Genomic DNA, 26,347 nt, shown 5'->3' with positions numbered 1-26,347 from the left:
CAGTAGTGGTGCTGTTGCCATGGTGACAATGACCCTAGATTTGGGTTTGGAACTGTCAGCTACGGGACTCCTCAAAATTCTTGGTAAAGTTCTCCCCAATTCAGTCTCTTCTTTTATTTCTAAACACCATCTAGGGAGGTTTCTTTATTTTCCAGTTTCTCAAAGCCCCTTCTCTCCAATGCCTGATACCCTGAGTCAAAGCTCACAAGGTCCTCTCCCCTCTAGGGATCAAGAACGAGAAGCCAAAGGCTTGGGAGAGCTGGTGCAGCTGTGATCAGAGCCTGGTGGTCATCTTTCCATGTGACACCAGCTTCTCCAGGGTCCTCCCACAGAGAGGGAGAGCAAGGAAGCATTGACCTCCTGCCATGTTTTCTTTCCCTGATTCAGAAAAGTTACTCCTCTCACTTGACTTATCCTCTGTGTCTAGAATCATTCCCACCCAGAATGTAAACTGGTACAGCCCCTCTGGAAAACAGTGTGGAGGTTCCTCAAAAAATTAACAATAGAACTCCCCTATGACCCAGCAATAGCACTGCTAGGAATTTACCCTAGGGATACAGTAGTGCTGATGCATAGGGGCACATGTACTCCAATGTTCATAGCAACACTCTCAACAATAGCCAATACATGGAAAGAACCTAAGTTTCCATCAACTGATGAATGGATCAAGAAGATGTGGTTTATCTATACAATGGAATACTACATGGCAATGAGAAAGAATGAAATCTGGCCATGTGTAGCAACAAGGATGGAACTTGAGGATGTTATGCTGAGCGAAATAAGTCAGGCAGAGAAGGACAGATACCATATGTTTGCACGTATAGGTGGAATAGGAGGAACTTAATGGAGGACCATGGGGGAGGAGAAGGGGAAAAATAGGTGGGGAGAGAGGGGAGGCAAACCATGAGAGACTCTTGAATGCTGAGAAGAAACTGAGGGCTGATGGGGGTGGGGGAGAGGGGAAGGGGGGTGATGGGCATGGAGGAGGGCACTTGTGGGGATGAGCACTGGGTGTTATACAGAAATCAACTTGACATTAAACTATTTAAGAAAAAAAAAATAGAATCATTCCCACCCAATGAGAAAAGAAAACCCCATCAATCCTTAAAAAAAAAAAAAATTAGAGAACAACACCCATATCTACTGGTACTTACACATTGCCTCATTAAAGCTAATTTAACAAGAATAAGCCCCAAACAGTGCTAGCTGGCACTCTTTTATCCGGAACTTCCAAGGACCCAACACAACAGTGACAACGGATTACCCTAGGCTCAGCAGGTTATCTCCTGGCTTTAGTGTGTGAGGAGCTAGGTGGGAATAGACTTCAGATTCTGAAAGTCCTCACCTCTAGAGTTTCTTCTTGGGAATTATACCTCGGGCAAAGCTTCATGAGGCCAGAGGCTCCATCCAGTACTTCACAGAGCTCCTTCAGAAACACCCCACAGAATGGAACCACTTTACAGCCAGGTATGTGCAGAGCCCGTGTGACCACCTTCTTGTACTCGCAGGAAGATTCGTGCTGAGCCATGGCGTCCTTCAGGCTCCTCATGGTCTCCAGGTCAGACTGGTCCATAAACTGCCACATTTTTAAAACTTTTCTTGACCTATTGCAAATAAATGATGTTTATTGAGAATGAAGGAGAAATAATATAATAGTCTGCAGTATAAAGCCCAAATTCCATACAAATTCATTCTTTTGGCCTCAGTTTTCACTGTTTTAATATTTATTTAGGACTCCTATCTCCACCTACTTCCCCAAATGAGGTATTAATCAAAAATTGAAACAAAAAATTAAATAGGACAGGTACAAATAACACACGTGGAAGGAGTTAATTTTGGAAGATGGGCACTAAATCTAGGTTTGAGCTTTTCTGGCAGTTAAAGCTGAAAGGGAAACCCAATGGGTCATACGGTTTGTGCAGATATTTATGGAGGACTGTCTGCAGAAAGCATGGTCCGTCCAGTCCTCTTGATCTTTTAAATGTTATCCTCGGATTAGGCCAGTCTCTCAGTAATATAAGTGAAACCTGTTTGGGCCTCTTTTATAGAATTGCTTTTGTTAATTCCGTTTTTGACATTAAGCCACAGGCTCTCCTAAGGGATATGATCTTAAAATACTATTTGCATGACTGGATGTTAGATGGGCCTTTTCCTATGATGAACTTGCTGCTGACAATAACAGGTGACACTGTACCCCACTTCCTAAGGGAGGCACCTGGTCATCACAAGGATACCTCAACTGTTCTGCCCTCTGTGGTCTATAACTGTGCATCAGCTCACACAGAGGAACTGGGTCTGAGCAGCCAGGCAGGGAATATTTCTCTGGATAGAGCTGTCAGAGTGCTATATGTGAGAAAGAGGAGGATCATCCTCGGGATAGGGGGCTTCAAGTGAACGCCATGGAGAGGTTGACCTCTGTCCTGAGTTTCTTGATCACAGAGTCTGGTGTGTGACTCCTGCTTGGAAAAGTGTAAAGATGACAGGCTGCCTAGGCCTGCCTGAAGGTTCCAGTGGGCCTGTCCTGCATTTGCAGAATCTGAGAGGGCAAAGCATTATGCATCTCCTGTGAGTCTGGAAGGGCCACAGTGTGGGGCAGTTCCACGTGTCCACGTGAGCTGTGTAGAAAGACCTAGCAGAAAGAGCCTGTCATGACAGGGCCTCCAGAGCTGAGTCCTGGAGACTGAGGACGCCTTGCTCCTTGCTGACTAATGCTGCAGTGGGAGGTACCTAGAGGGCAGCAGGTGGGGGAACACAGGAGGAGTACCTGGGAAGAAACCCTAAAAGCACACCTGTCTTTGGGAGCACCTAGGCTGGACCATAACTGTCCCCGTCAAGTGAGACCTTTGTGTCCTTTACCCCATCTCCCTTCCTCTTTCTTCTCCCATCCCCTTTTTCTGCAGGGACCCTGAGCTGGAGGGAGAAAAGAAAAACCCTGTTCTCCTTCTCCACTGCAGGTTTCTGAGACTGTTCGGGCTGTGAAATGTGGGGGAAAGGTGAAGCTTTAAACCAAATGAGAGGTTGAAATTTTGATTTATATCAGACTGGATTAAAAAATCACTATGTCCTAGAGAAGACATTCAAAGGACATAGAGAAGTACAACATGACAAACACCCATGTACCAACCCTTCAATTAAAAAAATAAAACACTGGGCTCAGCTCAGGTCATGATCTCACAGTTTATGAGTTCGAGCCCGATGTTGGGCTCCGTGCTCACAGCTCAGAGCCTGGAGCCTGCTTTGAATTAGGAGTCTCCCTCTCTCTGACTCTCCCCTGCTCTCTTCCTCTCTCTCTCTAAGAAATAAATAAATATTTTAAAAAAATTAATAATGTGGTTGAGACCCCCGTGGACTCCTCCAGGAGCACATACTCCTCTCTCCCTCATGGAAGGGGACCACAACTGTACTTTAGTGTTTTCCTTCCCTTACAATTGTGTATGCTTCCCCCAACAAAGGTATATATCACTCAGCAGTTTGTAACATTGTGTGTGTGCTTTTAAACTTTATCTAAATGGCATCACATACTGTAGGTACTCAGGCATCTTGCTTTTCTGGCACAGCTGTATGCTTCGGAGATTTATTCATGCTCATGAGCAAAGGAGAATGAGACAAGTTATTGACCCCATCAGTGACTGGGAAAGCTACAGGACCTCCCAAGGTATAACCCAGAGCCAGGGAGGGAAATCCAATCAAGCAGGTTTGAAAGACAGTGAGTTCAGAAAACTAAAATTGTTTCCTGATTTCACCCCTCTGAGTCCAGCCTGCCCTACACCTGGTTTCTTATAAGGTGGTAAGAATCCTTTTTGGGGGCATGAAATGGAAGCCTAAATAAACTTAGTGAATAAATGAGTGAGACATGGTTCCCATTATTTAATCGTCCTTGTTTCTGTGGGTGACAGAGTAGTCACGGTACATAGGGGCACAAGATAAACTTCAGCAAGATCAGTGGGTTTTTATTAGATTGAGAATTGGCACTGTTTTAAAACTTTCATTTCTTGCTCTGCTTATAAAGATACTAGATGCTGTTGTAGAAAACCTGGAAAATACCAAAAATATAGAAAATCCACCTACAGTTCTACCATCCACAGAGAATATTAGGTATATCTCCTTCCAGTATTTATTCTACTTGTAGATGTCTGTTCTAAATGTTTTATAATTGTTGTTGAATAAATATTGCTGAGGTTATTAAGTACACACAGCCTTGTTCCCAGATATGTGTTTGCATTATATATTACCTGTTTTCCAATGATATTAAACATTTTTCATAAACGTTTTTGGTGGCTAAATAATAGTCCATTGTAAGAATGTATCATGTTATTTCCTTCATTTCCCCACTGATGTTTGTTTGGGTTATTTTCATTTTTATTTTTTTAAATGTATTTATTTATTTATTTAGAGGGGGAGGGGAATAGAGAGAGAGGGAGAGACAGAACCCCAAGCAGGCTCACTCTGTACTGTCAGCACAGAGCCTGACATAGGGCTCGAACTCATGAACTATAAGATCAAGACCTGAGCCAAAATTCAAGAGTCAGATGCTTAACCAACTAAGCCACCCAGGGGTCCCTGGGTTGTTTTAAGTTGACACCATGATTGAGTAAATATTGTTATTTGTGTATCTTTTTTTACTTTGAATTGTTTCCTCCAATGATCCATACTTCTCTGTGTAGCGTAGATACCACCCACAATCAACTAGTGCTAGTCTGATGTGACCAACGTGGCAAAGTGATAGTGTGTGACTTCTGAGGCTGGGTCATAAAAGGCACTGCAGCCTCTGCCTTGTTTTCTTGTCTTTTACTTCGGAGCAAGCCAGCTCTCATGCTTTGAGGACAGTGATGTCCAGAAGAGAGGAAGTGAGGTCCCCAGCCAGTAGCCAGTATCCACTTGCCAAACACAGAGGAGAAGTGTCATTAAAATAGAATTATGTTATCATAATATGATCATTTTTTTAAAGAAAAATAGTAGAGGTTCTTGGTAGAAAATTTATCCCAAAGAGAATCCAATCATCCAAATCATCTCCTGTTCTCCCAGTATTTTTTCTATTTTTTCCTTCTTTTGAGCCATGCCTGACACATTTGTATGACCATTTTAAATGACAATGACACATGATTATCTGAATTTATTCTTAGTTAAGAAAGTTCAAAAGGACAAAAAAATTTCCAACTCTGAGAATTTTCCTTTCTTTCCTCAACCAGGAATCCCATTGCAGGGATTTGGAGACCTAAAGAAAAATCTCAATAAAGTTAGGAAGCAAGATCTATTTATAGTAAGAACCCTCACTGGGAAGGTGAATCTCAGACACTAAGAACAAAAGGTTCACTTTATGGAGCCTCACTGCATGCAAAACCTGTGTGCTAAACACTATACTATCTCACTAAATCCTGGATGAGGGTAGGTGCTTTTTATTACTATCCCCATTTTTCAGATAAAGAAACTGGGGCCCACTGAGGTCAGGTAAATTGCCTAGACCACATAGATATTCCACGGAGGAGCCAGAATTTGATTCCCTATTATTCTGACCCAACAACTCATGCTCTTCTTCCTCATACCACACTGCCTTCCATTACAAGTGAGGGGCAGTTACTTTATGCCAGGTAACTGAGGCTTGGAAGGGAATAAGACAGAAGACTTAATTGATAAAGTGATGATCTTATTAGTAGCTTAGTGGAGAAGGCATAAGAGCAGGATATCAGAGGTTAAGGGCAAGGGCTCTCAAAATCAAGGCTGCGTGCATTCATATCCCAGCCATGCCAGGTGGCCTTGGGTGATTGACTTAACTTCTAACTTTAGTTCCTTCTTTTGTAAGATGTAGGAATAATAATAGTATCTACCAAAAAACTGTTCTGAGAATTAAAATATTTAATGCATAGGAAATACACAGTCCAATGCTTGATACATAGTAAGTGTTCAATAAAAATAAGAGCTATTTTTATTGAATGCTTATTATCAATGTTAGCCATTCCCAGGAGGTGGCTGGGACTCTACAGTCCTGAGGCAATTCATAAGGCAGAGCTGGGAAGAGATAGATAACAGTGGGGTTTACAGGACACAGAGAGTAAGTAGGGGTCAGTGATGGGGCTGATGTAGCTATGCAAGCAGGAAATTTTACCCAGCTTGGTCAACAGCATTGGATCAGAGCAGACACAGCTAATTAGGACTGTGACTGGCCACAGGGGCTGAATCCTGCTGCATCTTTGAGGGGCAAGGTTTGTGGTGGTAGCAAAGGATAATGGATTTCCCGCAAATAGTCACTACTAAGTGCCTGGTTTGGGTAAATGTGGTTACTAGGACAATTAATTCAGTGCCATTCAGCTTGGACCCCGATAACTGTATTTCCCACTCCCATACCTGAGGCCGGCCAAGAACTCCATGACAGCATTGTAGTTGCCCATGTTCCAGCAGCATTTGGCCACGTGCACTAAATAGGAGAAGACTTCTCGCTTCTCCTCCATGGAGCCCGCCGTAAGGATCAGCCACGTCACCCAGGAGCTCACCTAGAAAATGCAGAGAGGGGATCCACTGAGCCTATGTCCTGCAAACTCAATGAATACTTTTTTCTACAGGAACTCTTTTTCTTTTCTTTTTTTTTAAAAATGTTTAATGTTTAAAAAAAATTTTAATGTTTATTTTTGAGAGAGAAAGAGACAGAGCACGAGCAAGGGAGAAGCAGGGAGAGAAGGAGATACAGAATCGGAAACAGGCTCTAGGCTCTGAGCTGTCAGCACAGAGCCCGACACAGGGCTCAAACCCATGAACTATGAAATCATGACCTGAGCCGAAGTTGGAAGCTTACCTGACTGAACCACCCAGGTGCCCCACTCTTTTTCTTTTTTAAAAATCAGTTTAGTATTAGGAAATGAAAGGCCCAGCTGAGGGATCTGAGGTGAATCTCAGCGGCTCCATCATTGTTTTGCTATGGGATTCTGGGAAAGTCACTTCACCTCTCCATATTCTTTGTCTTTAAAGTAAGGAGGCTGAAAGGTAATTCAGGAACTCCCTCTTGATCTATAAAATTCCACGAGACTATAAGGAAATAAAGCCCAAAGAATATTGATTAAAATACATATAAATACATTTGACTGATGGATAGCAAGATTAAATGCAGTTAATGTGCTTAATCCATAAGTAAAAGAACACTTGATTTTTTAAAATGTTTTATTTATTTCTGAGAGAAAGAGAGGCAGACATCATGAGCAGGGGAGGGTCAGAGAGAGAGGGAGACACAGAATCTGAAATAGGCTCCAGGCTCTGAGCTAGCTGTCAGCACAGAGCTCGATGTAGGACTCGAACTCATGAACTGCGAGATCATGACCTGAGCCAAAGCCAGACACTTAACCGACTGAGCCACCCAGGTCCCCCAAAAGAACATTTATCAAGTAGTAAAATGCATGCTTTTAAATAAAAAATGCCAAAAAAATTATATATTTAAACTATCTTTGATAAATGCATTATCTATTTTGTTCCTCAAATGACTAATAATGAACAAATACTTATATAGCACTTACTATGTGCCAGGAATTATTCTAAGCACTTTACATAAGTTAACTCATCTCTCACAATAATCTGGAGCAAGGGATTGTTATTATCCTCATGTTATAGATGAGGAAACTGAAGGATAGAGGGCCTAAGACATTTGCTCAAGTCTTCAACCCAAAGTGGTAAAGCCTGAATTTGAATTTAGGTGTGTGTTCCCCAGAGGTGGCACTATTAACCACTCTCTAAATGCCTAATGTGTATACACAAGCTCTGGGATGAAAGTTATTCTAATGTGGTTAGTTTTCTCTACTACACATACTAGAGTATAATATTTAATAATAACCCACTCCTAAGTCCCTCCCCCCTTTTATGATATGCAGCCTCAAAATCCTCTGCTTAATCTCTACGATTATTTTGCTGTTACCTATACTTTGGGGCTTGAATACTAGTGTTCATTTAAGTTACGTTCTCCCTCCTGGCTAATGTCTGGGCTGATAAACTCTGTTGTTAACAAACTAAAGCCTTGGTCTTGACCCCACATGGCCCATTAGCTGCACTGGTTCAGTAAGAGTGCTGACACCAATTTATTTCCCTGGTCTGAGGGAGAGTGAGGCCGGGACACTTGCTCGTGTTGACCCATGACAACTGCACCCAAAAAAGAGTTTAAGGTCTACGGCACAGTGCACTTCCCTCCCACCCCCACCACCCCCATCGATAAAATGGTAGGAACGAATGACATTTAGTGCTAGCAGCAACCACAGAGGGCAGTCCAAACCCATTCTTCCAGATGAAGAATCTATGGCTCATGGGAGAAGTGATCTTCTGAGGTCACACTTCTTGTTAATGTCAAAAGTAGGACTCCAGTGCGGTACTCTTTTATCTGATGAGGGGTGACAGTTTCTTTAAACTTGGCACCAGTTATGGGGCGCCTGGGTGGCTTAGTCGGTTAAGCGTCTGACTTTCGCTTAGGTCATGATCTCGCGGTTCGTGGGTTCGAGCCCCGAGTCGGGCTCTGTGCTGACTGCCAGCTCAGAGCCTGGAGCCAATTTCGGAGTCTGTGTCTCCCTCTCTCTCTGGCCCTCCCCTGCTCATGCTCTCTCTCTCTCTCTCCTAGAAATAAATAAAAATATTTAAAAAAAAAAAAAAAAAACTTGGCACCAGTTAGGTTTTTCTAAGCACTTGGTTAAGAGCTGCACATTTGGACACAGAGTTGGACTAAAACGAGAAGATACCAAGAAGAGTATCGAAAAAATAATTCAAGCAATGTAAAAAGGAAAAGAGAAGAAAGAGATGCTAAACACCTTTTCCCCTTTCCTACACAGAAATAAAAAGCCAAATAGTGGATCCTTCAGTGATAAAACAGGGTCACACTGTGGGACCAGCCAGGAGTGCTGATGCAGGATGTGAGGAACCACCCGTCACCCTGAGCCCTTGCCCCAGCCTGGTGGGCTCCGAGCATGCACCTCTGCTCTCAGCCTGCTCTGGACCTGGTTCAACATCAGGAGAATAGATCTAGAATCAGACTCCTAGGACAAGTCCTGGTACAGATCATTCTGCAAGGAATTCAGAGCCTCTTAGGAAGAAAATAAGCTAAGATGACCATTTGTTCTAATCTCCCAGGGCTGTTCTGAGCACACAGGAACCTTCTGGAGTCCCAGAGCCATCCCTTCTCCTGCAGCTATAAGCGATCCCTTGCTCACTGTCTCTATGCCTTGTCCCCTCATCACCTGGTTACCCAGTGAAAAGTCACCTTTGTGAAGCCCTGGTTCTCCAGAGCAAGAAACTGTTTTGTCAGTAGCGACTGAGTGTTGCTGGTGTTCAGTGTAGTTCTTCCTTTCATGCGATTTGCCTTTGATAAGCCCTATCCTGCTCTGGGAAACCATGAGCTAACACACAGAATCATAAAATTATTGACTCTTTGAGCTAGAAATTCAAACCCATATCCTTACAAAGGAAATAAATCCCCCAAAGTTAAAAGTTTCCCCAAAGACACCTGATGCATTAGTTCTTGAGACCTCTGGCCATATTCCTCTCATGGCTTTAGTTCCTTTTTTACTGAAACTGATGGCCAATCAGCAGCTCTGGAGAGTCACTGCTTTTCTAGGCTATTCTGGTCCCACACAGTGACTTACTAGTCTCGTGGCCTGAAAGGGTTAATTCATCTTCCCAGCTTCACAGAACAGAGCAGGCGCAGATCACCGCGTGGTTTGTGCCTCAATCCTGATCATGCATCCAGATTTATTTCCTATCAGTCAAATCATTTTCCATATACTTTCCCACAATGCTAGGAAAAAAATAGCGATACAGTATTTCACATGGAAACCTAATTTAAACCAGCCGTTCCATCTCTGAGTGTGAGTCCCCAGGGCCTGGTTGTTGAGATTATGTAAGCACTGTTATCACAAACACACACACACACACACACACACACACACACACACACACACACACACCATCTGCTTACAGACTTCAAGGACAAAAAAAATCTTATTGTGGGCTAATGTATTTATAATTTCATAGGTATTAAGTGATGAGACTTTCCTCACTAATTATGAAAGATAAATGTCACAAAAAAACCCACAAGGATTTGGCAATGATTGAAACATGTTGCCCAAAGCATCAATGGTGGTCATATTTATTAAGTGGAAAATGGGATGTGTTGCCAATCCAGAAAGAATTTCAGGACACTGAAATCACACAGAAAAACACAAAAATTACAAACATGGAAAGTACTAAAACCCAAGTATAGAGAAGAAAGGTGTTAAATGTGGCAGAATACTTTGCCCTATTTGAATGGTCAGCACAGGAGAAAGACCGAATCTGGCCCCCAGCCCGATTCCATAAGAGTCCCCCCCCTCCCGCCCCCGAGGTTCTGTGCTTAACCTGAGGGCCTGACCCCGGGTATAGGCCTACAAACCCCCCCATAACTGCTCCTCTCCAGATGCTTTTTTTCTTCCTCTTTTGCCTTCGTCAGTACTCTTAGGCCTAGCCAAGCTCAACAGCTTGCTCTGCTCACATCAAACACCTTGTTGGTATCATACAAGCTCATTCTGGAAGGAATGTTTTTGTTCCATTCATAATTACCTTTCCCTGGCCCCCACCTTGTCCTGCCCGTGTCCTTTGTAAAGCCAAATCCTACCTTGGCCACAGGCCCCTGTTGGTTCTGCAACCTCACTTTTGTTCTTTCTCCACATTCCTGCTTTTAGGGAGATGACCAAGGCCTTTTCTCATTTCAGGAGTCTTCTATGGGAAGGGTCTCCCTGGCCCTCGAACTTTGATTTAGCTAAAACTGCCCTCAGACTCTGCAATCAGGACCTTCCCTGGGCCCCATGCTTTAGCAGGCCTGTGTTGGGGTGGAGGGAAATGGTCTGCCCAGAGGCTGTGTACCCACTTCTAGATCATTCATCCCTGAAGACCCAGAACCCCTAAGTCCTCTGTCTAAACAGCTCAAGCCTACTTCTCGGCCTGCAAGAGCCTTGTATCTGGATCAGTCCTCCTGTGGGGAGATCATAACTCCAGGCCCAAAGGCTGGCCAAGGGCCTGTGGGGCTGTGGTGTGTAGATGGAGTTTGATCTGGAGGTCTGAGGTGTCCACACCCAGGCACACAAGTCAGGATGGAAAGAGAAGGTGGGCAGGCCACAGGCTGGGGCCTTCTTGCTTCGCCCTCTGTACTTCATCCTGGCTCCTGTAAAATTAGGGGCAGGGCTGCCTTTAGGATTCTGATGGAAGCATCACTTTCTTGAGGAGGATGCTCTGATTAACTATTCGGGCTGGGTCCCCACATTGGGGTATGTGGTGCCCCCAGTCTCCTTGACCCCAGGCCCCCTGCACAGTCAGCACTGTGTTCCCCCAAAAGCAGAACGTGGGTCTGCCATGTTCACCAGTAGCAGTGCCCACAGTAAGTGTTTGATGAGACATGGCAAAGGAGTGAACATGACCTCTAGGAAGGCTCTTCTGATGCTCACCTAGCAACTCACATTCAGCTTCTTCCTGTGACTTAATGGTGGACCCTGAGACCAAGCTCATATCTGCACGGGGATTCTCACTTCTGCAAGGGTTTGCATCTGCTTTATTTTTATTATATTTGTGTGTCTGACTCTTTCACATGGGTCTGTTCTGTCTCCCCCACTAGACCTAATGTCCTCAAGGACTAAGACCATCTTTCCCACATCTCCAGTGTGGGGGTGTTCGGTGCCTCTGACCAACAGGCAGGCCACCCAGAGTCCCAGGAGGCTGCTGGCAGAGAGGATTCTCAGCCTCCAATAGGTCAGGGATTATATTTGGGAAAAGGCCTGAACACTTCCTACTGCTATTACCAGGTCCAGAAAAAAGAGACAAATGTCTTTGTGCCAAAAAGTTGTTTTTTTTTTTTTTTTGTAATATGCTGAGCAATGTTCATAGAAAGATGGTCCTTTGTAGTGGGCATCTGGTCACCCTAACCCCAAGGGCTGGGCTCGAATGGCAAGATCTAAAGAAGACGATGAACACCCAGACAAAACTGCTCTGAAGTAATTTACATGCAGTGCACATCAACAACTGCCCTCCATGGAGCTTTCCTAAAACAACCCTTGAACTGTAGGCATTTGGGCATGTGGGCATGCACACATATTGTCAGACACACACACACACACACACACACACACACACACACACACACCTGCCTAGGTAGCACTCCTCAAAATGTGCAACACTGGCCTCCCAATCTCTAGTGGTAGTAGCAGGGTGTTTGTTGAAATGCAGATTCCAAAGTCTCATCCAGACTGTCTGAGAGCAGAGCCCAGGAAGCTGCATTTTAGGATAACTGGCAATCTTTTACATACTTAGATTGAAAACTATGTCACAGGTTCAGTGTCCCAGCCCTTAGTCACAGCTTCAGCTGTCATTTCTGTAGTACTTCACAGATCTCCATCTCTCTAACCTCCCTGAGACCTGGGCTGTCACCCACTTGCCAGCAGGCAGGAGCAGGCAGCGAGCGCTGGGGTGGAGAGCATGGGGCTGGGCTGAGTGGACTGTGTTGGCTCCCATTCCACTGTCTCCTCGTGCCTGGGCCTGAGGTGGGTCACGTAGCTATCAGCCTCGATTACCTCTTCAGTAAAATGGGAACAATAGTATTTACCTCATAACAGGATTGTGAGGGTAAGAATTGGGATTGTATCAAAGGTATCATGTGATGCTGGGTGTGTAGTCCCCGGCTTGGTAAATGTTTACTGCTTGGACTGCCACTGGTAGTACTGTTACCTAAGCTGTTGAGAAGCTGAATTCCAGGAAGCAGAACACGGAAGTCCTGAATAAAGGAATCTCTAAGTTCCCCTTCTAACTGCAGGGAAGGAAGGAGTCCAAGGCTGGACCAGGAAGTATCTGTGCTTGCCCTGAGAAGGGTCTGTGCCCTGAGCACAAGCCTTTCTTAGTAAAAGGATAACTGGGGTGCCTGGGTGGCTCAGTCAGTTGGGTGCCTGACTTCGGCTCAGGTCATGATCTCACGGTTCGTGGGTTCGAGCCCTGCTATGGGCTCTCTGCTGACAGCTAGCTCGGAGCCTGGAGCCTGCTTCAGATTCTGTGTCTTCCTCTCTCTGACCCTTCCGTTCTCACACTGTCTCTCTCTCTCTCAGAAATAAATAAAACATTAAAAAAAAATCTCACATATTCCCTCTCCTCTGAAGGCTTCCCTGACTCCTCATGAGGAATAAAATATTCCCTTTTACCTATTCAAACCGCCCGGTCCCATATGTATCCATACATATGTACATAATCACTTATGTGTATATGCAGGTATATTTCTGGTACTTTGTCCGAGACCAATCTCCCACCGCTGGGAGCTCCTTACAGCAGAGGCTGTAACATATTCATGCTGGGATCTCTGTGTTGAGGCTGCAGAGGCCAGCAGGTTACATATGCCCAGGCATTCTTCCGGACATGAAGTGGCTGCAGGAGAGCCTCTTGAACTCCATGTCCTGCTTGGCATGTTTCCACCAGTGACTTGTGGTTTAGGAGGGATACAGAGGGGAAAAGAGAGGCCCTTAAAGGTTGCTTCTAGAGAAGCCATAAATATAACTTGTATTATGCTCCGTCTTGTTCCCCTCACATTGTATCACAACTCTACAGAATGAACTCTAAACCTCTTTTTTTTTTTTGGCCTTCAAGCCTGGCACCATCTAATCTAAATTAACATCTTCAGCATTAATTCCCACTGTTGGCCACCACTCATCTGTCCGACGTTTCAACTCTACTGTTTTGTATCGCTTCCTATTCTCTGGCTATTCCTATCTCTGCTCTATTGTCCAGTTTCCTTTGGATGTGAATACATAGGGTGTTTTGTGTGTGTGTGTGTGTGTGTGTGTGTGTGTGTGTGTGTGTGTATGTGTTTACTCTGGCTGTCCAACATCTCTTAGATGAATTAGCTTTCTCTATCTTCATCCATACAGAATTCATGGGGCTGCTCCTCCCCCTGCCTTTAGGCAGTCTCAGTGATTTGTTCAAAGATGGGTACATAACCCAAGCCAGGCCAACTAGACCCCTCCTTGATTGAGTCTTTTCCTGAAACTATCAGGAAAAGAGACTTTTTTTTTTTTTTGCTGGAGTTGTAAAATATAAAGATAGGAGTTGGCTGCCTTTCACTACAATATCAGGAGAGCCTGCCTCAGAATGCAGATAACACAAAAGAAAGATGAAGATGGATTCCTGAGGACCTTAGTTAGAGTCCTAGATCCAGCCATACTTGAAGCCCTATGAAGAGTTCATATACATAAACCAAAAAAAAAAAAAAAGAGCCCAAATTTTGCTTAAGCAAGTTTGAGTTGAGTTGCTATTAACTTGTGACTGGGGTTGGGGGAAGCTTTGACAAATATGTCGGATGACTCTCCTTGTTTTAACAAAAACTTATTGAGTATAGTGAGTATCTACCATGTCCAGGTACCATGTTGGACACTAGTAAACAAGACAGATATGGTACCTACTCTTGGAGACGGTGGGACCTCATGGGGGAAAATAACATAAGCAAGTAATTAAGAGTAGTACAGTAAATATTAATCATACTATCTACTATAAGTAGTACAAGTAAGTACAAGGCCAACTTTACCCATCTGTATGCTACCATCTTTGGAAGCCCAGTCTTTTTACCATTCCTTGGTCCCTGCTGGTCTCGCAAAGTACCTTATTCATGTCTCTGTAACGGTGCATATTCTTTCTACAAACACTTACTGTATGCCTGTGAATCTGCCAGGAAATATGTTAGGCAGGGCAGGAGGGGTTGAAACAACTATAGGGAAAGTAAGATAGCATGTTCTGCCTTGCAATTAAGTAAGTTGTTTATATACCCACCTTCTTCAAGTCGTCAACTCCTGGAGGACAGAAACCATCCTTCTATTGTTTGTAGAATGTCTTCCCCATAGTTTGCAAAAGATATTTATTCTCAAATTCTTCAACTAAAAATTCCCTAAATACTCAAAATTCTAGATTCCCTAGAATTGTTTACAGTTTTTTAAATGTTTTTTGTTTATTATTTTGGTTCTATTTAACCAACAGTTCATGTCACAAGTTATGTGTAAATATTCCCGGGACGTGTATTCTAGAAGCTTTGATAAGTGCTCAATTCCACATAACATACTTAATTTAAACTGCCTTTTTGTATAAAGAATACATTTATTAAAAGCTCTGAAAATGTTTTGCTGTTTCATTCTTTGTGACATTGCATTACCTTTTTTTAATGTTTATTCATTTTTGAGAGACAGAGTGTGAGCAGAGGAGGGGCAGAGAGAGAGGCAGACACAGAATCAGAGCTCAGCACAGATCCTGATATTGGGCCCAAACCTAGAAACCATGAGGTCATGACCTGAGCTGAGAGTGGATGCTCAACTAATTGAGCCATCCAGGGGCCCCTGCATTACTTTTTAAAAATTCAGGTATAGCTGACATATAACATTATATTAGTTTAAGGTGTACAACATAGTGATTCAACACTTGTATATATTATGAAATGATGGCTGTAATAAGTCTAGTTAACACCCATCACCATACATAGTTACACAAAAATTTTACAATCTACTCTCTTAAGCAACTTTCAAATGAGCAATACGGTATTATTAACTATAATTACTATGCTGTACATCACCTCTTCATGACTAGTTTGTTTATAATTGGAAGTTTGTACCTTTTGACCCTCTTCACCCATTTTTCCCACCCTCTAATCCCCACTTCTGGAAAATACCAATCTATTCTCTGTATTTATGAGCTTGGTTATATATATATATCTTTTTTTTTTTTTTTTTTTAATTCTACCTATAAGTGAGATCATAGGTATTTGTCTTTCCCTGTCTGACTTCTTTTACTTAGCTCGATGCCCTCAGGTCCTTCCATGTTGTTGCAAATGGCAAGATTTCTTTCTTTTTTATGGCTGCTTACTGTTTTAAAAGCAACTGGAGGAAACATGGTGACTTAGATATGCAAACACCATTGCTGGTTAAATGGACTGCAGAGAACTCCCAACAGCTGCACGGGATGCATTAACCTCTGCTCCTGCCACACTCCATTGGATGGATTATTCATTCTGAAACTAATTATTAAACAGTACTCGAGAGTGAGCCTTATCTCATCCATGTTCTTTCCTTTTGTAAAAGTATTTATTGATAGTCCTAGAATAGGGTCTTTGCTATTTCCATTCCATTTTAATAATCGGATTAAAACCCATGGCTAGGAATTCACATAAAAATAGTCTTGATATAAATGAGCCGTTAGCTCCAAACTATACTGATCCTATCACCAGGCCATTTATGAGTTTTGTTTCCTCTTTGCATGATTTTAATAATAATACTTAACATAACAACAGCTGCCATGTGTTGGGGAATGTACTTCTGAAAGGGATACTGCTTATCCCTTTTGATCCTCTAGGCCTCACGTGCTGGAACTAATGCCATTCCCATTTCACAAATGAGGAAGCTGAGGTTCAGAGTGGCAGAGGTAGCTCATCCAAGGTTACACAACCTATATACTAGGAACAAGCCAAATTAAAACCCTGTGCTTTACTACTTCCCATTTTCTCTTATGAGCATTAGACCAAAGAGTAGATTCATTGTAGCTTTTTTTTTTTCATTTTCATGTTCTTATTGTTGTTTTATTTAAATAATAGCATGTGTCTTACAAAACACTGAATATACAATAAAATATAATTGACAAAAGTAGCCATTTTATATCTTTTACACTAAGATGATAACATATATGTCACCTTGTATCCTTTTTAAAAAATTTTTTTATTAAATAGTTTATTGTCAAGTTGGTTTACATATAACACCCAGTGCGCATCCCAACAAGTGCTCTCCTCCATTCCCATCACCCTCCTTCTCCTTTCCCCCACCCTCATCAGCCCTCAGTTTGTTCTTAGCATTCAAGTCTCTCATGGTTTGCCTCCCTCCCTCTCCCCAACTATTTTTCCCCTTCTTCTCCCTCATGGTCCTCCGTTAGCTTCCTCCTAATCCACCTATATGTGCAAACATATGGTATCTGTCCTTCTCTGCCTTACTTATTTCGCTCAGCATAACACCCTCTAGTTCCATCCATGTTGCTACACATGGCCAGATTTCATTCTTTCTCATTGCCATGTAGTATTCCATTGTATAAATATACCACATCTTCTTGATCCATTCATCAGTCAATGGACACTTAGGCTCTTTCCATGTATTGGCTATTGTTGAGAGTGTTGCTATGAACATTAGGGTACATGTGCCCCTATGCATCAGCACTCCTGTATCCCTTGGGTAAATTCCTAGCAGTGCTACTGCTGGGTCACAGGTGAGTTCTATTGTTAATTTTTTGAGGAACCTCCACATTGTTTTCCAGAGCGAATGCACCAGTTTATATTCCCACCAACAGTGTAGGAGAGGAAGAGAGAGGGAAAGGTGCTGAAGGAGTCATTATAGCTTTTTAAACTGTACAAGAGCTTCAACAGCTACCCTGATCTAGGGAGAGAAGAAATGTCTTAACAAAACTATGCTGAGCTCAGCTCAAATATTCAAGCAGGCGAGGAACATTCCCTTTAGAAATAGAACGTTGGCATTCTGAGAGGTTGAGGAGACCATGGGATAAGCACACGCCGATTGTCTACAAATGTTACTATTCTGTCACTTGTCTAAAATTCCAAGTTTTCTATGACATGTAGAATAGGACAGGGTCCTCATGAATTAAAGAGTCTAGAAGGGAGAAGGCCTGAGAGATTCCCTCCTGCAGCTCACTCACAGAAACATCTAGGTGTCCCAGACAGAGGGTCAAGAGAGTCAGGAGATGTCCCCAAGTTTGCTCCCCAAGCTGCGGCCACCACTGGAGTAGTCCATATGGTTTCCCTGGTCCCTGCAGTCTCTTCACACCAGTTGAGTTGCAGGACCTTCAGAAAATACATACTCATTGAGCAAATGTTTACTGAGGGCTCTTCTGTCCTTAAGGATCTCACACTCCACTAGACACTGCTCTGGCCACTGGGGTATGCAGTGAGCAAGGCAGACACCATCCCTGCCCTCCCAGGAGATGGTGGCATTTGTACCATCCAGCATGATCTGTCCTTTTCCATCCCAGCTGTGATTTGGTTCCCACAGGGGCTCTCCTTTACCTCTCCTCACTGGGGATCTCAGCTGAGCAGTGCCAGAGAGAGGCTGACTCTGTCACAGGCTGTCCTTTCCTTTTTGCTCTTTTCTGACATCAGTGAATGAATAATGCTATTAAGAGCTCTCTTATACAGTCTACTTAAAGAGACTATTTAACATATATTAATTAATTTAATCCTACAACAACCCAATGAGGTCATTTTTACCCCATTTTATAGATAAAATGGAAGCAGAGAGGTATAGTCACTTGCATAGGGTCACACACTACTAAGTTGTGAAGGTGGGATCCTGACATGGGCAGCTCAGCCCCTGAGCCCATGCTCATAATATTGTTCTCTGCTGGCACAAGTCAGTTCTTGAATGCCGGCATTTCTTGGGGCTCTGTCCTTGGCTCTTTTTGGATCTCTTCTTATGCTATATTCTCTCTCTAGATGATTTCCATCACTTACCTGGTTTTACCCACCTCTCTGCTGCTGTCTCTGAATATCTATCTCTTGTCCTGTTTATTCAAGAATTAACTGGGCATTTCCACCTAGAGGGCCTAAAGGCTCTATAAGCCCACCCTGACCCCAGCCCTTGACTCCTCCTTCATCTTCCATCCCCACATCCCATTGGTTGCCAAGTAGCCCAGATGTCATCTTCTCCAGGAAGCCATTCGTGAACCCTCACATGATTAATCCATCCTCTGGTCTAACCTAACTTTATCACTGATGTGTGACCACTTTCCCCCTGGCTCCTGCCACTGGAATTTGAGCTTCTTGAAAGCAGGTATTGATTGTTTTACTAATCTATTTCCCAGAACAGAGTCCAGCTTGAGTGGGAGGTGCTTAATAACCTTGTGTTCTGAGTCAGGTACAAGGACCTCCCTGTTGCTGCTGCCCTTCTCAGAATACTGTCCAAACACCTGAGTGTCCAGGGTATCTGGGGGCTGCAATAGGGGAAGTGAAGCTGACAGCCCCACCCTGTCAGCTTGTTCTTTACCCAAGTGGCTTCAGAGGCCAGTGCTGGGGAAGAATGCCCAGGGAGCCATGACATAGAAGGCCTATGGGTAATTTGGACCATGACTGGAAGATTCCATTGTCCTGAGACAACTGGGAATCAGAGAATGAGAGTAGTGGTGGCCTTCTCATCTGCTCCAGAATTGGCTGGGCCCATTCTGAGGTGCCCCGAGTGATGGACAGGAAGTGCCCCCCACCATTATTTAAGTCCCCTGGATGAGGCAGTCACTGGCCATAGGCCAGTGATTGGAAAAAGGAGGAGAGTGAAGGCTGTCTCTCAGGGCCACCAACAAGGTCCAGAGGTTCTGAGACATGCTGTGAATCACTCTGGTCCCTAGGTAGGTGGATACCTTTCACAGGAAAGTAAAAGTAAACCCAAATCATGCTTTCGTTTGTAAGGCCCAATGACAAATGTTTGCCAATTGCAGTGAGGATAGTGAGTAGGGAGCAGGAGACTAATAATGAAACCAACAGTAATGATCAAGCAGGAAGGAGAGAATGGAAGGGAATAATATGGTTTGCATGTGTTGGCATATGTTCCCCTGAAGACAAATCTGCATGAAGAAACAAAGGATACTGGCATCTCACCAAGATCAATTACATCCTGGCCAAGCTGGACACTGGTGGATATAATAGATCATTAAGGAGGTAATTCAATCTGTGTCTGTGCAGTGCATGTGTGGAGGGGTGAGCTTCTGTAAATGAGACTTGTTAGGGAATAAATCTGATGAAAACCAGAATTCTGTCTCTTCAACTTCCTTGCTCTACAGGAGGGAGGGGGAGAGGAGGGAGAACACAGGATGGGAAGCCAGAGAAATGCAGGCTTATTTATTAGCACTGATTTTTACTCTTCCTATGACCTTGAGCAAGTTTCCTATCTTCCTTGAGACTCAATTGCTCACCTGTAAAATGGGAATAATAAATGTCCTATATCATAAGGGTTGTGGTGACTAATAAAATAGACAATATACGTAAAGGGTCCTCATACTCAGTAAATGCAAACTAATATTGATAATTTAAAAAAATAATAAGCAACTTCTTTTTCAAGATACAGTCTTTGTAGAAACAATGTTGGCCTTTTCATTATAGTGTCAGCTTCCTTTCTTTTTCACAGAGAGGAATTTCTTTTTTTTTTTAATTTTTGTTTATTTATTTTAGAGAAAGAGAGAAAGACAGAGTACAAGCAGGGGAGGGGCAAAGAGAGAGAGGGAGAAACAGAATCTGAAGCAGGCCCCAGGCTCTGAGCTGTCAGCACAGAGCCTGATGTGGAGCTCGAACCGACAAACTGTTTGATTATGACCTGAGCAGAAGTCAACACCTAACAGACTGAGTCACCCAGGCACCCCTTGCTGAGAGGAACTTCTAAGAATGAGGCTTTGTTTCTTTTAAAGAGGCCAGAAAGGAGAGGCAGAAGAAAGGTGGAAAAGGGGCAAGAAAAAATTTGAGAAAAAAAATGTATCAATGGAAAGTCTAATGGCAGCTGGCAGGAAGGGAATGGGAAACAGGAGATGGGGAATGAGGGTGCGGGCAGGGCCTGTGTGAGGAAGTGAGGACACATGGATATGGTTTGGCTCAAGGGGAAGTGCTCAGAAAAGTAACAGTGCATCACAAATAGGTTCTAGAAGGTCCCCTGAGGATCTCAGGCCCTCTTGGAATTATCAGGTCCACGAATTACAATTACACTGGACTCAGAGTGGGATTAAACAACAGGGTGTGATGCTGGCCATTCTAGCACCTTTCTTACATTGTGAAAAGGACGTCATCTTTTCTGAGGAAAGAACAGACCCCAACTCCGAATAAAAACCAACAGAGCTGTGCATCCATGGCAAAAGTTCTAGGATGTTCAGCACAGAATAAAAGTACTCAGTGTGCCTTGCCAACCTCCTGGATTATAAAAAAACAATGGATGTTCTGCTTTGATAACAGGTAACTGGCTGAGAGGTAACTGCCCTGGTGGAGCAAAGCAAGGAGCTTGAGACTGACAGCTGAGAGCAGGGAAATTCAACTTGGGAAGTCAGACAGTGCCCAGTGGCTTGGCTCCTGTGCTCCCAGGCTGCACCTGACACTTCATTTGTCTTCTTTGTTGATGGGAATGCTTATTTGTGTTCCTGTCTCTCTGTAGCTTTAGGTGTTGAATTCTGGGCTGGTAGATAGTTGTCCTGCCAATTTGGAAGTATTCTCATGTGTTCTGCACACAGTAGGTGCTTAGATAGTAGGTGCCTAGATAAATGTTCCAGCAAATATAGTTTTCCCTTTCCCCTCTGAAGATCCAGATAGAGATAGATCAGTAATGGTCCGTGGCAATGTTTCCCAAACATTGTTCTGGGGACATATTCTACCAGATGTTAAGAGTATTTTGTGAAGAAGTTATCTAGGGCTATATAAGCTTAGAAAATGCTAGGACAAATTAAGATTTCTTCATTGGCAGGATTTCTTCGAGCTCTACATATGCTAATGTACATGGTGAATCTCCAAGAAGGAGCTAATATTTGGAGTTTCCTGAATTTTTTTAACCATGTGATTTCCCCCAGCTCCCAAAGGAACACCTAAATCTAGAAAGACCCTAGAAAATGGGCAATGGGTCTCTCCAAAATCCTTTATCCTGAAGCAAACAGAGGTTCATGTCCTCTGGCTATCCTGAAGCCCTATCCTTGCATCCGTCCAACCTGAGAACACATCCTTTCATGTAAAAACTGCATGGTGTGAATGAACTCTGAGAGGTAGAAACAGTCAGAAATGGCAACACATGATTTTATAAGTGGTGTCATAAATTCAGAATCAATATGTCGTTGGAAGAATTCTACTTTTTTTTTTTTCTAGCAGAGAGAGAGATGGCGTGAGCAGGGGAGGGTCAGAGAGAGAGGGAGTCACAGACTCTGAAATAGGCTCCAGGCTCTGAGCTGGCAGTCAGCACAGAGCCTGACGCGGGGCTCGAACCCACGAACCGTGAGATCATGACCTGAGCAAAAGTCGGACACTTAACCGACTAAGCAACCCAGGCACCCCAGAATTCTACTTTTTAAAATGTCTTTATTTTGAGAGACAGAGACAGAGAGCAAGCAGGGGAAGGGCAGAGAGAGAGGGAGACACAGAATCTAAAGCAGGCTCCAGGCTCCGAGCTGTCAGCACAGAGCCTGATGCAGGGCTTGAACCTATGGACTGTGAGATCATGACCTGAGCTGAAGTTGGACACTTAACCGACTGAGCCACCCAAGAATTCTGAAATCAAGGCACAGGAAGATTTTTCTTATAATCCAAAATGAGATTGAGACACACTGGCGACTATAGCGCATAGCCGAGGCTGTCTTGAGGAAAGAGCTGAGCAGACCAGCTTCTGGACATAAATCAAAAGACCTCAGGGGCTACTTAGCCCACTACCCTTATTTTTTAGAGGAAGAAACCCCAGGAGCAGAGGGGTTAGGTGACTTGTCCAGGGTCGCCCAGCTAATCAGTAGCATGCCAGGGCTAGACCTCAGGTCTCCAGACCTCAGGACATCCTATGGTCACACCCTGCTGGGCTTCCATTATCTCTGTGAAGAGGATTTGACGCGCTGCCACTCCCTTTCTTGTCGCCTTCTGTCCTACCCTCCCTCCATGTGTGGAGCTGCAGCAGCAGGCTCACTTGAGTGAAGAAGTTGAGGGTGAAGAGAAGAGCTGGCAGCTGCAGAAACTGCTAGAGACACTCACTCAGAGGGCCTGAGAGATGGCGGTGGTGGGTCCTCACTGGGCAAAGCTCAAGGAACAAAAGGGAGAAGAGTCAGGGCAATGCCACAAGAGTGGCCAGCACAGGGCTTGCAGTGTCACAGCCCTCAGTAGGCAGCCACCTGCCTGCAGAATTTCAGGGATGCTGAGGCCTGACCGTTTCCCCTCCACCTTCAGTCAGAGGCCACTCTGGCTGTGCCCGGCAGACCAGCTCCAGAAGGGGAAGGGCCTAGGAAAACAGAGATTCAGGGTAGAAGGAAAACAGGGGAGGGAGAACAAACAAATGCTGATGTGGTCTGGGGCGCCTGGGTGGCTTAGTCGGTTAAGCGTCCGACTTTCGCTTAGGTCATGATCTCGCGGTTCATGGGTTCGAGCCCCGCGTCGGGCTCTGTGCTGACTGCCAGCTCAGAGCCTGGAGTCTGTTTCAGAGTCTGTGACTCCCTCTCTCTCTGACCCTCCCCTGCTCACGCTCTCTCTCTCTCTCTCTCCTAGAAATAAATAAAACATTAAAAAAAATTTAAAAAAAAAGCTGATGTGGTTGCTTATTTGTCTTTATTGGGGATGGCGGCAGGCATCAAAAGGAAGAGGCAAGAAACCTCTGATTCCTGGAGGAGAGGGGGCCAGCAGGAAGGGCCTTTGTAAAAAAAAAAAAATCTTGCCATGGTCTGTGTTTCGGGAAGGGAGAGGGCTGCTGCTTAGAGGGCCGGGGACCCTGATTCACAGCTCAAGGAACAAACCCCAGGACAGGAGCTGCAGAAACCCAAAACACTGGATGTGGAGAAGCTGATGTGAGCTTCAGATTACCAGATGAGGGGATTTGTTTTGGAGACAGCAGCCATGTGGCTGGCAGGACTGGGGACCTCACTGAGTGGGCTGAAGTTAGAGCCTGCCCCTTGTCATCAGGACAGTCAGTTAAAGAAGTTTGGGAGTGTTGACAGTTTTAGAGGGTGTGTTGACAGTTTCTATAAAAGTGAATGACCTGTTTGGGGTCTGGTAATTTAAGGGTTACATGGAGCTGTGGCAAGAGGGGGAGGGGGCCAAACATTAGCCTTGCTTTTCCTGTAGAGAGTAGGTGAGCATTCACTCTAGAGGGGTAAAGATGTGTTCAGTTTCTGGCTCAAGAAATCTCTTTAGAGAAATATTTACTTGGAAAGTGTCTGGGGTGTAGATGACAGAGACTAAAGAGTAAAAAAACACAGTTTAAGTATTAACAGTGACACATTTCATACCAAAAAATCAAACCAAATGGAACCAAAACAAGATTATGTTTTTGGGATGCTGGCTGGACTGATATTCTTTACTAGATGGAGTTGGGGGCAGCCCGTGTCTGAGGTCAGAGGTGCTATTTTCAAGTCTTCGCTCTAACATTTCCTAACTGTGTGGTACCGGGCCAATTACTTAGTCCCTCTTCTGTTCCTTCAGTTTAAAGCAAGCCTATGAGCAACACCCACCTTACAGAATTCAGGATTAAAGGAGATAAAGGAGATAAGTCCTTTGTACATCTATAAGCCCAGTAGAAATGTAGGTCAGTTTTACTAATATTAATGGGCATGTATCCAGTGATTTCCAGATAGGATATTTGGTTTTGTGAGGCACCTACATTTGTTTATTTATTTATTGTTATTTTTTTTTAACTTTTTAAATGTTTGTTTATTTTTTATAGTTAAATATATTTTATTTATTTATTTATTTATTTATTTACAAATAGTTTGTTGTCAAGTTGTTTTCCATATAACACCCAGTGCTCATCCCCACAAGTGCCCTCTTCCATGTCCATCTCCTCCCTCCCCTCCCACACCCATCAGTCCTCAGTTTGTTCTCGGCATTCAAGAGTCTCTCATGGTTTGCCTCTCTCCCTCTCCTCCACTATTCCCCCCTTCTTCTCCCTCATGGTCCTCCATTAAGTTCCTCCTAATCCTCCTATATGTGCAAACATATGATATTTATCCTTCTCTGCCTGACTTATTTCACTCAGCATAACACCCTCAAGGTCCATCCATGTTGCTACACATGGCCAGATTTCATTCTTTCTCATTGCCATGTAGTATTCCATGGTATAATAAACCACATCTTCTTGATCCATTCATCTGTTGATGGACACTTAGGCTCTTTCCATGTTTTGGCTATTGTTGAGAGTGTTGCTATGAACACTGGGGTATTTGTGCCCCTATGTATCAGCCCTGCTGTATCCCTCAGGTAAATTCCTAGCAGTGCTATTGCTGGGTCATAGGGGAGTTCTATTGTTAATTTTTTGAGGAACCTCCACACTGTTTTCCAGAGGGGCTGTACCAGTTTACATTCCCACCAACAGTGTAGGAGGGTGAGGCACCTACATTTAGTGTGGTATTTCTTTGAACTTAGAAATGCAACTTTTTATTAATTTCTTAGGTTTCACTTGCTGTTCTACTCTACAGTTCCTCCCTGGCCTCTCTGCTCCATTGTCAGACTGGGGAGCATCATGACTTAGACTTGTGCACAGAATATGCCTACATTACACTTAGCCTCACTCTTTAAATTCTATATTTTTATATCTTTTCTGTGGCAAGGAAGAAATTAATCAAAGAAGATGCTTTTTATGTCCACAGATAAATTGACAGATACTAATTAGATAGTAAAGTATATTTTGCTATGAATTGATGAGAATTCAGTTTAAAATATAAAACCAAGAATATCTGAGAACAAGATATTTTCACATAATGTTGAATAAAAGAGGGGTACCTGGGTGGTTCAGTCAGTTAAGTGTCCAACTCTTGATTTCAGCTCAGGTCATGATCTCACGGTTCATGAGTTCCAACCCCATATCGTGCTCTGCACTGGTGTTGCAGAGCCTGTTTGGGATTCTCTCTCTCTGGTTTTCTCTCTCTGCCCCTTACCTACTTGCTCTCTCTCTCTTTCAAAATAAATAAATAAACTTTAAAAAAAGGGTTGACTAAAAGATTTCTTTCCATTTTCTCCTAATTTTCTAAGTTCTAGAAAACATAGTAAAATGATTTACTCAAATGTTTTTCTAAAATATAACAAAAAAAATTGGTACACATAAACTTTTAAAAATTCTAAATGAATAGACTACTACAGTCTTCTATCAAGCATATCCAACATCTATAGCATATGAACTCCTAAAAATGGTGGACATGTTTTAGTATTTTAATGATAAAACCCAGATGCCTTGCTTTACATGCCCTAGAAGAAACGAAACATACAACCTTACAAAGAACACTCACCATTTTAAATCTGATTAAACTCTATGCCAAAGAAGGACTGGAAAGAAATACGATGTTTGTACAAACAATCTTTTAAAAAAGTATTTTTCAAATCCACTTAAATGTTTTGGAAAACTCCTGAAATGTTTTCCAGCAACTCCAGCAACATTTATTTACATTCCACCCTTGCATTGGAGTATTAGTTTGAGGTCATGTCTTGGTGCTTGGAGGCATCCTGGTGGATCATTAGCTTGATTCTCCAATCTGTGTTTTGAGGCCCATGAGGAATGAACCCCATTTAGGTCACTTATAATAATACGACACCACCATTCAGAGCCCAGTGGTTCCTCGTATGGCTCGGTGTCAGAACCACCTTGAGGGTTCCTTAAAA

The 26,347-nt window shown here is 43.5% G+C and overlaps 1 protein-coding gene across 1 annotated transcript in view; it reads right to left on the bottom strand.

The window, feature by feature from the left end:
• PLCE1 (phospholipase C epsilon 1) overlaps window positions 1-26,347 on the bottom strand; it is a 337,915-nt gene that overhangs the window by 91,863 nt on the left and 219,705 nt on the right. Inside the window, exons 7-8 of the mRNA XM_039230185.1 lie at window positions 6,343-6,488; window positions 1,346-1,604 (exon numbers count right to left, since the gene is read on the bottom strand). Coding sequence (XP_039086116.1) covers window positions 1,346-1,604; window positions 6,343-6,488 — 405 coding nt within the window. The remainder of the gene's footprint in view (window positions 1-1,345; window positions 1,605-6,342; window positions 6,489-26,347) is intronic.

This window comes from Hyaena hyaena, unplaced genomic scaffold, assembly GCF_003009895.1.
Source record: "Hyaena hyaena isolate Hyena2069 unplaced genomic scaffold, ASM300989v1 scaffold_44, whole genome shotgun sequence".
In the NCBI taxonomy this organism is placed as follows: Eukaryota; Metazoa; Chordata; class Mammalia; order Carnivora; family Hyaenidae; genus Hyaena; species Hyaena hyaena.
The sequence above is the reverse complement of the archived record's forward strand: the minus strand, read 5'-3'. Positions and strand labels throughout refer to the sequence as shown.